The sequence below is a fragment of the Anarrhichthys ocellatus genome, unplaced genomic scaffold, assembly GCF_004355925.1.
Source record: "Anarrhichthys ocellatus isolate YVR2014 unplaced genomic scaffold, GSC_Weel_1.0 scaffold38, whole genome shotgun sequence".
Taxonomy (NCBI): domain Eukaryota; kingdom Metazoa; phylum Chordata; class Actinopteri; order Perciformes; family Anarhichadidae; genus Anarrhichthys; species Anarrhichthys ocellatus.
In genome coordinates, this window is record NW_022280068.1 from 2,540,423 (window position 1) to 2,554,583 (window position 14,161).

Below are 14,161 nucleotides of genomic sequence, written 5' to 3' on the forward strand. Positions count from 1 at the left end.
TCCCCCTGATTTAAAAAAGGGCCTCATGAAAAGGTTTGACCACTTATTTACTTATTACTGTATGTCTTCCACTTTCACTGATTTCGTTGTAAAGTTAAATAAAAAATTGTATTTATGTTGATCCGTGTGTGTGTGTGTCTGTACGTTTATAAGTACAGTACATGGGCCTGGTCTGTTTACTGTACAGTAAAGGCTAAAGTATGAAAGATTGAGTTTATCCCTGAAAAACCAGGTAGGCTTACACACACACACACACACACACACACACACACACAATGTTCAATTGTAGCTGTGTCTAGTTGCTGCTAAAACTTCGTACAACAATTCCTATTGCATTATTTCTATTACTACTAGTAGACATTAAAAATAGATGTTAACTCTACTAATGAAAACCAAAATCATTTACACAAAATCTCTTACATCTGTCGCAAAATAAAATTCATCATTCAATAACTCTTCTAAAAACTGTGTTTTTGCATCACAACTTTACCCACAAATACCAAATAAAAAGCTCTTTCCACATGCCGACTGCACACTGTCGATGCTAAACATAAAACACTATTAGTCTTTGCATTTCCATTCATAGCATGCTGTAAATACAAACTATGACTACAAATACAATGTTCTTATACCCATAACAGTATCAGATACAATTACTTTAACTGACAATGAGATGAACATCGTTATTGTATTGTACAATAAAACAGCCCTGTTACACTCTCTCCACAACATTGACCTCCATTATTGTGCACACAAATTTCTCTTTAGTGTTCGAGCTCTTGTCTCTAGTGGAAAATATTTTATGAGTGAAATGATCTGGAAATATTTATAACAGCCATGATATGAATTCTCTAAATGTTATTTGGAAAGGTGCTTCAATGCAATAGGATACAGTGGACTGTCCTTTATGAAAGGAAATATTTAATAACAACTTTCATACAGTCATATACTAATTGATTCATGTTGATAAATATGAGTGGACACTTTTTTATTTTCATTTATTTATTTCAAACATGTAGCCTAACAAATAAGTAAACAAACCAGAATAACTCAGTAAAAATAGCAAACTGGCAACGAACAAATTCTCGTAAACAACATAAATAATCATGAGAAACAAATATATGTCTGAAAAGGAGTAGGTATAAGTATACACTTATATGGTCCTACAGCCGTATCTCAAACAATTAACTCAATATGTATCATATAAACCATTGTGACTGGTAGCCTACATGCCTTTGGCTTTTGATATTGTCAAATTGTCACTTTTGGTGTGTGTGTGTGGTCTACTGGGAGCAGTGTTGATTGTAAAGTGAGACAGCAGCAGAAAGGAAGGACCTGTGGTATCTCTCCTTCACACAGCACAGGTGAAGCAGTATAGTCCATCTTCAGAACATTGTAATTCTGCCGGCGTTGGCATCAATTAATCAGCCTAGAGTAAATGCAGTCGGATGCTCTCAGCGCCGCAGTTGTCTATTCCAAATCTTTATTCTATTTCACATATTTCCTTGAGCGCATGACGTTTCCATCGCGATCAAGTAAAGGGGTTAGGAAAAGACATTAGGATGTCATTTTTTGACTTTTCGAACGCAGCCCTGATTTCTAAGAGATCTTATTTTTTACAGGTGTTTTCACAGGTGCATTCTGGTTACAGGTAATTGATGACTGAGTGTGGTATTTTGGTGGGAGTGTTAAGCATCCAACACAGGCTTTTAGTTTGGAATGATGTGTCTAACGTAGATAACCGTGTTTAGTTATTATTAAGTTGTTAGCTTAAAGCAGACAATGTGCTGACCAGCAAAAGTGGTCAATAGATAGGTTGCATGCAACTGTACCAGTTTTTGTCATTGCAAAAAAATAAATATAGACTGTATTAATGTTTATAAAGCTCCTTTAGAAAAGCTGTCCCACACCTAAAACAGGAACACAAACCTTTCCACTTTTTGAAGTACTGGTGAGTTCTGGAGGTTAAATTAAAAAAACAAACTTCGACTTAAATATTTCGTTTCAGTTAATTGGAACATACTGAATTTATCAAGTGATGAATCTTCGGGTTATTAAAATGTTAAATAATTCCTTCATACACTATACTGCAAATTGAACTATAGCAAACCATTTCGCTCTCATCTCTGTACATCCTTGAATTCAATCAATTATTGCTGTTTTGATGACTGATATCTTTATGTTTTTCTTGTTCTGGTTGTATTTAGTTTCCATACCAGCCCAGCATACATGGGGGGTTGCATTAGATTGTACAGGTGTATCTATTAAAGTGAGTGTATGTGCTTAATAAACATTAACTCTGTATTACTAGAGAGAAGTTGAAGGATTTTTGCTTTGAGTTTCATACATTTAGAGTTTTCTTGGAGCCAGCGTTTGCTCGAGCAACTGCTACTGAAGACAGTTTTCTGTTTGGGTTAAACTTCAAAAATCCCTTGTCTCATTTTGGCGTAATTGCAAAGTTTATGTTTGTTTTAATTCAAATTATCAATGAAAAAAAAAAATCCATGACCCAAATCCATTACTACCTTACACTCTCTCTCTTCTCCTCCTCTTTTGCATTCTCCTTTAATTTACTGCCGTGTGAGCAGGTCAGTCGCGCTGGCAATTTATTGGTCATAGTTGCCATGTTGGCAGGTCTCACACCTCTTAATCCTGGGTGGCCGTCTCTCTACCTCTGCCTCTTTCAAAGTCAAACCCAGGAGTTTGTCTGAGGGTAGAGCACATCTTAGCTACTCTATTTCTTCAATTTCACAAGAAAAAATATCAGTCAGTGCAACTGTCAGTCAGTTGCACAAATTGTGTCAGAATTATGTGCATACAAAAATAGCTCTTTGTAAGTACTGATTTACACTGCTGCCACAAAATGCCATGATAACATGTAACAAGTTGATTTCTTGTATACTATTAATTGCGGAACTATTCTACATCATATCTATGCAACCAGCTGTTGAAAAGCTAATTAGATGCACTTATTTGTGTGAGACACTGCACTAAAACACAAAGAGGCCTCCCGTAGAATTAACCGCCAAACGTTTAGGTGTTGTCAGTCAGTAGAACCCTTAGAGTAGGCTGACAGTGGAAGGTTTATTAAGTTCATTAATTATGAATAGGGTGGCCAAACTTTTTTGATTGTGGGCATCATACAGAACAATATAAAAAGTCACGGGCCAAACAATAGTGAATGTGTAGTTTTCAACCAGTTACAATGCAAGAAAATCAGTGTTTCTAGACCAGAAAGCCACATGTGACCCCAACACTAAACATTTTAACATGTGACATTAGTTTTTTTCTCGTGTGCCCACACATTACAAAAATATATTCTGTATCTGCTGCTCTTAACTGTAATTTGAACTGATTAAATACTTTTAGACTGTAATACAGTGCATGGTATGTGTGTAAATCTGTAATTGTGGAAAGTTAAAACAGGAAGAAATTGCCCAAATATGGATATTGGTTCCTGTTCATGGTCGAAGTGCATACTTAAAAGTTTACAATGTAAATATAAATGTAGAATGTACATCTGTCTAATATCAAAATGTAAGAAACAGAACAGACAGAAATGGTAGAATATTGGTTTCTGTATAAGAGGTTAAGATAGAGAAAATTTCACTAAATTCAGTTGACATCTAGTGTTTAAACTAGGACGTGCGATGTGTATACAGTGCAATTTATTAGAAATATGCTGAAACCTTAGAGTTTTATTTCTCAAAACTGATCTCGGAATATTTAAAAGGATGTAGTTTGGGGCCTATATGAATATTAAAATAAATACAAATGTAGCCCGTTATTTATAAGGCTACTCAGCAGCTCCCATGATCTCTTTATTTATTTAGAATTACATTGTGCACTCCCACGTGCTGCTTCTTGCGGGCCAGCATACAGAATGTTCATCACAACAATATTGTAAAATTGGGAATAGCAGCCCACGACTGAGGTCAATGAATATAAATAACGCAGATAATGACAAACATAATGAAAAATACAGATGACGCAGTAGAAACAAAACAGGTAAGAGGCAATTCAAAAGAGGACTTCTAACTGTTGGCAAACCTTCAGTCACCTCAAGTCCTTTCCATTCTATTTAGTGTATATACTGTGCATTTGTATTACTTTATTTTCTTAAATTGAATACCGTAGGTCCTGCTCTGTTATTTTATTGTATTTTAGTATATTGTATATATTGTGCATTTTCCATGCTAATATTTTTATTTTATTGTATAACTTCGTTTGCTGCTGCCACAGACAAATTTCCCCTTGGGGATGAATAAAGTATATATCTAATCTAATCTAATCTATCTTTAGCATGGATTTGAGAACAGCGGAGAGTTCCTGTTTGCGGATCTCGATGAGACAGATGATATAAAGCCAGATATATCCATGTAGTCATCTACTCGCTAGAGGCAAACAGGGCTGGACTTAATCTCATTACGTGGAAACAGCTGGCTACTCACTTATTTCCATGCTTTCACTTGAAATGGACGCGAAATCATTCATCAACACCATGGGTCTGTGACACCCATGTTGCATACTTGATCTGGATATTAAACTGTTTGCGAAGACATACACATCATCCTAACAACACTTGTAACGAACAACACCTCCTCCCCCCCAGAAAACACACACAGCTTGCTATAAATCCTGAGACCACCCGGGTCCGGGCAGACCACCAGGCCGACAAGTCCAGCGCTGCGTGTTTTTGATCAGCAGGTCTGGGAACACACATAAAACCTGGTAAAAGGTGGACACACACAAATACGCATAGCCATAACACTGTCACACACACAGCTACACACAGACATACACATGGATAATAATGGAGTCCTGGGTTTTATGTTTATAGTTATGTCCGGCTGTGAGTGCATGCGTGTGTGTGTGTGTGTGTGTGTGTGTGTGTGTGTGTGTGTGTGTGTGCATGCCTAACACCAGAGGGCTGTGTGTGACATGATGTGAACTAATGGGCTGACACAGTAGGGGAGTGAGTGTGTGGATGGGGATTAACATGGGAAACCCAGAAACACGTCCAGGGCTAATTAGAGGCCAATGTTGAGATATATTTGTATTGACACTGCTACTGAAACGTTGTTGATGTGGTGCAATAATGACAAATTGGATCAAAATCCCTTTTGAATCAGGCACCATCTTGGGCAGAAAGTTTGTTTGTTCTTGACTAACAAAACAAGTTCCTCGGATCCTTAAAATGGGGAGTACCTGTATCCAAACTTTTTTATATAATAAAAAGAATATTTTTGGAACATGGTAAATACTAAACATGTCTCCAGATGTATGCAGTGAAGTTAAATTTAATCATAACTGATTTACTAATGTGTTAGCTGCACACAACTATATCTGTTTACATATGAACAAAACGCTGTCTATTCAACTCTGTAAGGAAAGAAATAAGTTGGATGGAATGGAAGATGGAAAGACAAGGAAAGAAATAAGGAAGGAAAAAGTAAGGACATAGGAAGGAAGAAAAGAAAGCAAAAATCCAAGTAAGAAAGAAAAAAAGGCAGATGGAAAGACTGCAGGAAAGGAAAAAGATAACGTTGGAAAGGAGGAAATGAGGAGGGGAAGATAGCAAGGGAAGAAATAGGGAGGCAGTGCCGCTGTTGGCCATTTGGGTTCCCTAAACCGTGTATAAATCAATGTTACCAATATTATCATCACAAAAATTTGAATTAGATTATAAGAAAAAAAAGAACTTCAAAAAGTATTTGAAAATGTGCAATCTTCTTCTTCTACAAAATTAAGTTATATAAAAGTAGTATAGTTATATAAAAGTAGTATCCATTATGTTGCTAGTGTTGTATAAAAAAAACTTTACAATTAGTCACACAAAACAGAAGTAAAGTCACTAAACTTTACAAGCTCTACAAAGACTACACTAAAGAAGAACTGTGGAGTTTTTTTCAGCAGTTGTACAAGGCTCTAGTTTACAGTGGCCATGTTTACACTTCCTGCCTACAATATAGTTAATTAGGTCATCACATGGCAGCTTCTGAGTGAGTGCTGATGATGTAGAGTAAGACCACTTACTCCTGTCCAATTGATGAATGCAGGTATGTTTAAATGAGCTTAAGGTTGAAAAAAACACTTTACTCAGCAGATGCACGTGTAACTGGAGAGTTACAATGCGTAGAGCAATACAGAGATTTGGATAGAGCTCGTCATGGAGAAATGTGAGCGTCTCCAGGGCAGTTGTCTGTGGTGACAGTTGTGGAAGGCTCAGGATTTCCTGCACCATCCCACGTCCATCAATATAAGCTATTCCTTTTGCAGCCAGTGTCTTCTGCACTTCGGTGCAATGTTTTTTTGGACATTCCATGCACTTTGCTGAAATCAAGTAGCACTGATTTCTGTCTTTGACCTGGCACAGTGTCTCAAACCTCTCTTGCAGTGACATCAAAGCAGAGTCAACGACAATGTTGAAAAATGTTACCTCACGCCATTTGAGGGCCTATGTTTAGTGTTCCTGAGCCTTTCCTCCTTAAGCACTATATTCAGGGCATCACAAAGGTCCTTGGCAGTTGACAGAGCTTCAACAAACCCAATGTCTGTATTTGGAGAGTGAGGTTTTGGCACTCTCAGTGGGCCTGACAGCAATGTCAACCTGCATTGAACTAGACGGATGCAGCTTGTTCACCTGGTTTGTGATGTTAAGATTGTTACATCTCACAATAGTGCAAAAGATGAATCTGAGTGAGGCCACTTATTTTGCGAAAGCTTGAGCCTCTACTTTACCTACTGGATCCCTCACAGCTTACTTACTCTCCATGAGAGCTTCTCTGATTTCTTTCACTTGGTTTCTAACAGCTGTAACACTAAGCTTTCCCGTCTAACATCACTCCAAGATTTCAGCGTCAGGCTAACATGCTTGGTCAAAATGGCTCATCACTCTACCAGGACAATAAATGTTAAACGAAATCGGTGAAATCGTCGACCGTCGACACCAGTCTTTTCCTCTGCCCAGAGGCTTCTTGACTATGTCCTTGAGTCTGCTGAACTTTATTAATCCCAAAGGAAATTATTGTGGCAGAGTTTGAACAAAAGAATAACAAAAAACAATAGAATAAAATATATGAGTAGTAAACATTAAGTGTAAAATAGTTAATGCTGACACCAGTGCAAAATAGAATACAATAGCAACAAGAGCAAGGTAAAAAACAAAACAAAAAGTTAAAGAAAAAAAGAGTAAAAATCTTAAGTATATAAGAAGTATTACTAACACCAGTGCCTAGTAAAAACTGAAATAGATAAGTAATACTGAGCATGATATTGTCAATGATATTGAAAAGTAGTAAAAAGTTATTTTGCACATAGTACAGTATAATGAAAATAATATTGCACATGATATGATGAAGCTGACAGAGGTGGACCACCATCTCACTGCATGAATCTTGGACTACCTCACCAACCGTCCACAGTATGTGTGGATATGGGAGTGTGAGTCCGACCTGGTGTCTTGCAGCAGGGGGGCCTCACAAGGAACCGTTCTAGCTTCATTCCTCTTTACCATCTACACCTCGGACTTTCAATACAACTCTGCTAACTGCCACCTCATTTCCGCTGGTGATGACAAGGAATACAGGGAACTGAACCAGGACTTTATAGGATGGTGCCAGCGGAACCGCCTCCAGATCAACTCTGGTAAAACCAAAGTGTCACGATTCTGGGGCAGAGCAAAGACTCAAGAACAGAGACCAACACTGGAGACGAGGTGAAGTTGAAAACAAGGTATTTTACTGGTCACCAAAAAAAGTAATAAACAAGAACTTAAAGCGACTCCAACAGGGAGCGAGCAAAAACAAAAAAAGGCAAAGTCAAAAACCATTGAACAAACACGAGGGATCATCACGGGAGACACGAAGAGCACAAGGGGATGAACAATGACGATCTCACAACCAAAGAGCTGGTGGAGAGCAGAGTGGAAGCAGGAAGTCTCCATTACCTGCCCCTTTTAATGAATCATACATCACTCATAAGACCCTGAATTGATTTAACCAAAACAGGTCAGCAGTGACCTGAGAATTAGCAATGCGATGGATCTGATACTACTTCGATATACGATGTACATGATGTCACTTATTAGAATACAATACTGTGAGCAATTACAAAAGCAATGAAAATGTATCAGATAGCCTATGACAAAATGAGAATCTGAACCACTTGTAAAAATAGAATGGATATGGCGCTACTTACCAGATATGACTATATAACGCCACTTACCCGATATGATTGATATGACGCCACATATCCGAAGACAATTAATATGGCAATTGCAACACAAGTAGTTATTAGCAAAATACAATGGTTTTAAGTAAATGGCAAAATAGATGAATATAATACCTGGATGTGAAGAATTAGCTTAATATTAGTTATTAGCTGAATTATAAACAGATCCTATGAGTTATCTTTGACTGGAATTACTGGATATGAGGAACCAGTGAGCAGCAAAATAGCTATTGAGCCAACACACCACCACCAGTTATTTGCATGCAACAAGAATGTGAGCAGGAATGATTACGGAAGACTTTAGATGCTTAACAATGCAGCAGATGATAGCAGCCAAAAAAATGAAAGTAGTAGCAGTAGCAAAAACTCAACACCAGTTAAAACATGACTTACAAGGGATTTAAGGCACACTTAAAGAAGTATGGGCAGAGCCTGAACAATCAATTTATCTATACTTATTGTATAGAGCAGGTCAAGACGGAACTCTACAGGGACCCGACATGAGATTCCCCCATGATGCTGCAATAAATGCAATTCCACTTAACAAATCACCCAATGATGCCGCTGCAACAATTGTGATTCCGCTAACAGATCCCAATGCTGGAACGTATATGATTCCGCTAACAGATGCTCACTGCTACCGCTGCAACGTATGCAATTCCACTAACAGATCCAGATGCTGGTGCTGCAACACATGTGATTCCGCTAACAGATGCTCAATGCTGCAACGTATGCGATTCCGTTAACAGATGCTCAATGCTGCAAACGTATGTGATTCCGCTAAAAGATCCCCCGTGCTGCTGCAATGTATGTAATTCCACTTGACAGATCATCAAGTGCTGCTGCTGCATTAAATGCGATACCACATGACAGAATAAAGTTACCGGCATGTGAGGTCATGAAGACTATGATGCAATGACTGGGGTTACGATAGGTCAACACTGAGATTAAACCTCTTTTACGGTGAGATCTAGCCAAGACAGCGTCATATAGCAGCATCCAACACTATGAGGACACATTAGACCATGATGCAGTGTACGAGGTCTCCACAGACCATAATACATTGGCAGTGATCCACTTACCAGAGTACGACAGATAGGAGGAATTGGCACTGTACCTACTGTGAAATATGGAGGAGGCTTTGTTATGTTCTGGGGCTGGCACAGGGTGTCTTGAATCTGTACAGGGTACAATGAAATCTCAAGACTATCAAAGTATTCTGGAGCGAAATGTGCTGCCCAGTGTCAGAAAGCTTGGTCTCAGTCGCAGGTCATGGGTCCTCCAACAGGATAATGACCCAAAACACAGCTAAAAACACCCAAGAATGGCTAAGAGCAAAACATTTGACTATTCTGAAGTGGCCTTCTATGAGCCCTGATCTAAATCCTATTGAACATCTGTGGAAGGAGCTGAAACATGCAGTCTGGAGGAGGCACCCTTCAAACCTGAGACCGCTGGAGCAGTTTGCTCACGAGGAGTGGGCCAAAATACCTGTTGACAGGTGCAGAAGTCTCATTGAGAAATACAGAAATCGCTTGATTGCAGTGATTGCCTCAAAAGGTTGTGCAACAAAATATTAAGTTAAGGGTACCATCATTTTTGTCCAGGCCATTTTCATTAGTTTTCTTTTTTTATTATTCTGTTGAACCATAATTCAAAAGCAATGTCTGATTTGTATTAGTTAATTTTCAATACATTTTTATATATTATTACTTTTGTCAGTTTCAAGTTATTTCAGTGACCATTGTGGGTTTTTCTTTCTTTAACGGAAGGATACCAACAATTTTGTCCACGTGTGTATGTACCACCTGGGTTGGCTGGGGCCCCCTACTTCTAGGTTATAAAGAAGTAGGTAAGCTGCAGCAACTAACCTTTAGTCAGTCTGGATCAGTGTGGTTGGGGCGATGTTATGTCCCAGCAGGATGTACATTCATCGGGCTCCACCTACTTTACCCATAGAGTCCAGGAGAGGGGGGGAACATAGTGAATTACAACTTAGGTTACAATATTGTAATCCAAGATCTGTAAGTACAGGCGGAGCCCTAAACCAAGGTGGCCCTGCCACTCCTACGCCACTTGCTGAAGAGGGGTAGGATAGCTTGGCAGTGGGGTGTGCTGCATTATATACTGTGGGCTCCACTCGAATATGGGTACTGATTGGCCAGCCATGTTTATGAAAATGTTCAGTGTGTGCTCCTGATTGGAGGACAGTTTTACCCATAGAGTCCAGTAGAGGGCTCTAACTGTGCTTATAGAACTAGGGTTACAATATTGTAACCTTTGCTCTCTTTAAACACCATACTAGCACCCCCTAGAGGCCACGAAGGAGTTACATTAACCTGATCTAAAGCAACAGTACCACTAAGAGGCCTTTGGTCTCCTGAGCAGAACATGAAATGGTGACCAGTCAAACAATAGTAAAAAGCAGATACACAACATACTTGATGTATATCTTAGGACAAGTATTTGTTGACGTAAAAAACCTTTGTATTGTCAAAAAACAGTGAATTGTACCTTTAACTTCTGCTCATACAAATGAAGTTAACATTAACCATCAATTTGTTTTCAGAAAACACAATTATATTGTTTTTTCACTACAGTAGTCATTCAAAATAGCATGAATTAATTGTTCTGCCTTTTTTCTTGAATTTTGTGTCGTATTGAATTTTCTAGCATGCTCAGAATACTGTTGTACTGCATGTAATGAATACATTTGTTATTTCCACAATAGCATTCCCACTTAAAAAGCTTTATACAGTAAATATTAAGACACAAAATAGTATTAATAATATAGTAATACCTTTGGGCAATCAGTGTCCATTTCAATTTGCAATTTATAGACCACTAGACTAGGAAAACCTAAAGGCAACACACATACAGTGTTGGGAGACGTGGGAGGGGTGAGGGAGGAGACAGGTTTATCGTCCTCGACGCTGTTGTCCTAATCCGTTCTTAGAGGATAGAGGCTTAGTGGGACCTCAGGTTAGGTTGACCACAACTATTGCCTCAGAGAGAAACATTCAAACAGCCAAGACCTTCTATGTATGTACAGTTTTTTTATATACAGCTATTTATGTCACCTTCTCTGGCTCTGACAACTCTCTGTCGGTCAAATCTCCAGGATTAATTGAATTAGCTAGTCATTTCCACTGGGCTAATTTGGAGGACATTTTAGTAGCTGCCGTGGGCTAGAGAAAGCATCACAGACTCCTCAAGATGAAGGACCGACTGGCACAGCTGAAAGAGGTAGGCAGAATTTGTTTACTCATTGTCATATTTTCCCTGAGGAGCACTTGTTGCTAGCACAGGCCCTACTGTAACTGCTACAAGCCTGTAATATGAATGTAACGTTACTGTATGTGTGGAGGCACTGTTGGTCAGTCTGGAAAAGGCCAATTTTTCTAATGACAGTTAAGAACAGCTTGCTACCATTCCACATTTAGCCATTTACCTTATATCATCAAACAATGGCGTATTTCACAAAATATATCTTATGAATATAATCATAACACTATACTATGTTTTAAAGCAGATAGGTTTATAGTCATAAAGCATATGTCAACTATAATATTAAGTAAAACCTGGTTATATTATATAAGGGTGAGTAGTTAAATAAGATTAATTCACTGTTTAGTTTCAGACATGCAGGCAGTAGCACGTGCGAGTTAAGCATTCATGTAACGTTAACCCGCACGTCACAGTGGCACGCATGTAGCTGCACATAAACTGAACCACCGTGAGTAGGGTCAGCCATCTTTCAAATCTCCATTAAATCATGTTGAATGACTGGGATCTTGGGGAAAACACAATTCAGTATGAACAGATGCCCATGTTATCATATCCCAGAGATACAATATGTAGCTTGGATCTAGAACAAGGATGGCCAAACTTTTTTTTATTGTGGGCCATATACAGAAAAATATGGGGAATCACAGGCCAAACAATTGTGAATGTGTAGTCTTCAACCAGTTATGCTGCAAGAAAATCAGTGTTTCTAGACCAGGAAATCCTATGTGAATTCGAAAAATAAAAACATTTTTAAGAATAATTAAAACACTAAACAATTATCATTTGACATAACAATAGCAGTTCATTGGTGTGCCATATTACAAAAAGTATGTCCATATCTGCTTCTCTAAGGTAACAAAAACACAAAGATTCTTCATTTCTGGTCCCTGTCAGAGATAATTTCAAAATATGCTCAAGCCATTTGTTAGTATATAGATTTTTTTATATTTCTTACAGCCCTTTTTTAAAAGGAGCAGTGGGCCCCAGTGTGTCCCCAGGCCGAACAAGAATATTACTTTAGGACCCTATTTTAAAAAGATGTTGTATCGTTTGCTTTCTGTATTTGAAAGATATTGAACTTACTAAAATCTTCTAGTTATTCTGAGCTACCCGTGTATATTTCATCTTCAAGTTCAGTATTCTTTCTTTAAATGTGTGTGTTTAACAGAAGAGTGATGCTGGAGGCGATGACATTGAGGTTCCTGTGGAGAACGAGGCTTTCATGGATGATTTCTTTAATCAGGTGTTCTATTTGTGTCAGTCGGTTATTCCTCACATTTCCATAAGAAAATGTATTTCTTGCTTACTGATGAAAGTGTGTGTGTGTGTGTGTGTGCGCGCGCGCGTATAAGGCTGAGGATATCCGCAGCAGCATTGACAAGATTGACGAGAGTGTTACAGAAATAAAAAAACTCTACTCCACCATCTTGTCAGCCCCCACATCTGAGCAGAGTAACAAACATACATATTCAGCTTCAACTATATTACTTTCAGTTACTTGTTACCGTTTTATAATCTCCCTCTGCTCTCCCTCTCTTATTCAGAAACACAAGATGACGTTGAAGCCCTCACCAATGAGATCAAGAAGTCAGCAAACAATGCAAGAAACAAACTTAAGAGTCAGTATTTGTTCTTTACACACCTACCTTTTGGTTTTGCTGATTTTTAACCTTGGAAGAAAGTAGTTCCCATGTTTAAACAGCATAAAGTTGGTATAAACAATGGATGAGTAGAAGAGTTTTTCCAAGCGTTATTCGAGTCAAGAAAATTTTACTCAACTCGTGCTAAACGTGTACATACATTGTATAAGAATGATGCGATGTGTGAGAGTAAATCAGCAGTCTGCTGCAAACTCATGTTTGAGTAAACAGAGTATACTAATACTAATTATAATCCATAAATATTTCTGTGTGTGTGTGCGCGCATTAGGTATTGAGCGCCAGCTTGAGTCAAACACAGATGAGAGGGCCTCCGCTGACCTCAGGATACGCAAATCACAGGTCAGACAATATTAGACATTAAATTAAGTTTACTTGACCTATATTCTGTAGTAAATAGAACTGGTGCTCAAAGTTAAAGGTTTAGTTTACACATGAGTGTAAGGTGGAAGTTCCCAGCCCTCCTCCTGTCTTGTAGAAGGCTGAGAGACACCAGCAGCAAGACCACAATGCCAAGCATTCCTTTCGTTCTGTGTAATATTCATATGTATTAACCATTTGGACCAATACTTATATACTGTATCGATACAGAGCCTTAGAGAAAAGATCAGTTCCTTTACAATCACTATCCACTCTCCTTTTGTTGTTGGTTCTATGCCTAGCCATTCTTAGTTATTGTAACGGGTTGTATATGGACCCAAATGCAACACAGGATTCCAGAGATCTTTGGCTTTTATTGCTAACTTCAAATATAGCAGGCAGAGTTCAAACAGGGTCAGGATCAGAAGGCTGGTGGGTTTACCGGGAGTCAGGCAAGGCGGGTAAAACAGGGGCAGGCAGGGTTTCCAGATACGGCAGGCAGAGTTAATCAAGATCAGGAGGCGGGTGGGTTTACTGGGAGTCAGGCAAGGCAGGTAGAACAGGGGCAGGCAGGACCGGTAACAGGAGAGCAGTCCGTGAGAGTGTGCTGGAGAGTCTGGCAT

At 38.7% G+C, this 14,161-nt stretch overlaps 1 protein-coding gene across 1 annotated transcript; it reads left to right on the top strand.

Annotated features, from left to right (window-relative positions):
- The first annotated feature begins 11,227 nt into the window (after positions 1–11,227).
- Positions 11,228–13,716, top strand: stx3a (syntaxin 3a). Its single transcript, XM_031867071.1, has 6 exons — positions 11,228–11,478; positions 12,689–12,763; positions 12,873–12,972; positions 13,065–13,139; positions 13,450–13,520; positions 13,657–13,716. The coding sequence occupies exons 1-6, from the start codon at positions 11,449–11,451 to the stop codon at positions 13,714–13,716; spliced, it is 411 nt and encodes a 136-aa protein (XP_031722931.1). The 5' UTR covers positions 11,228–11,448.
- Positions 13,717–14,161: the final 445 nt, after the last annotated feature.

Bases quoted from the DNA above. Each gene is read 5' to 3' on its own strand.
- stx3a (XM_031867071.1), top strand. From the start codon at position 11,449: ATGAAGGACCGACTGGCACAGCTGAAAGAG. The intron at 11,479-12,688 runs GTAGGCAGAATT...TGTGTTTAACAG, and splicing joins GACTGGCACAGCTGAAAGAG to AAGAGTGATGCTGGAGGCGA. The intron at 12,973-13,064 runs GTAACAAACATA...TCTCTTATTCAG, and splicing joins AGCCCCCACATCTGAGCAGA to AAACACAAGATGACGTTGAA.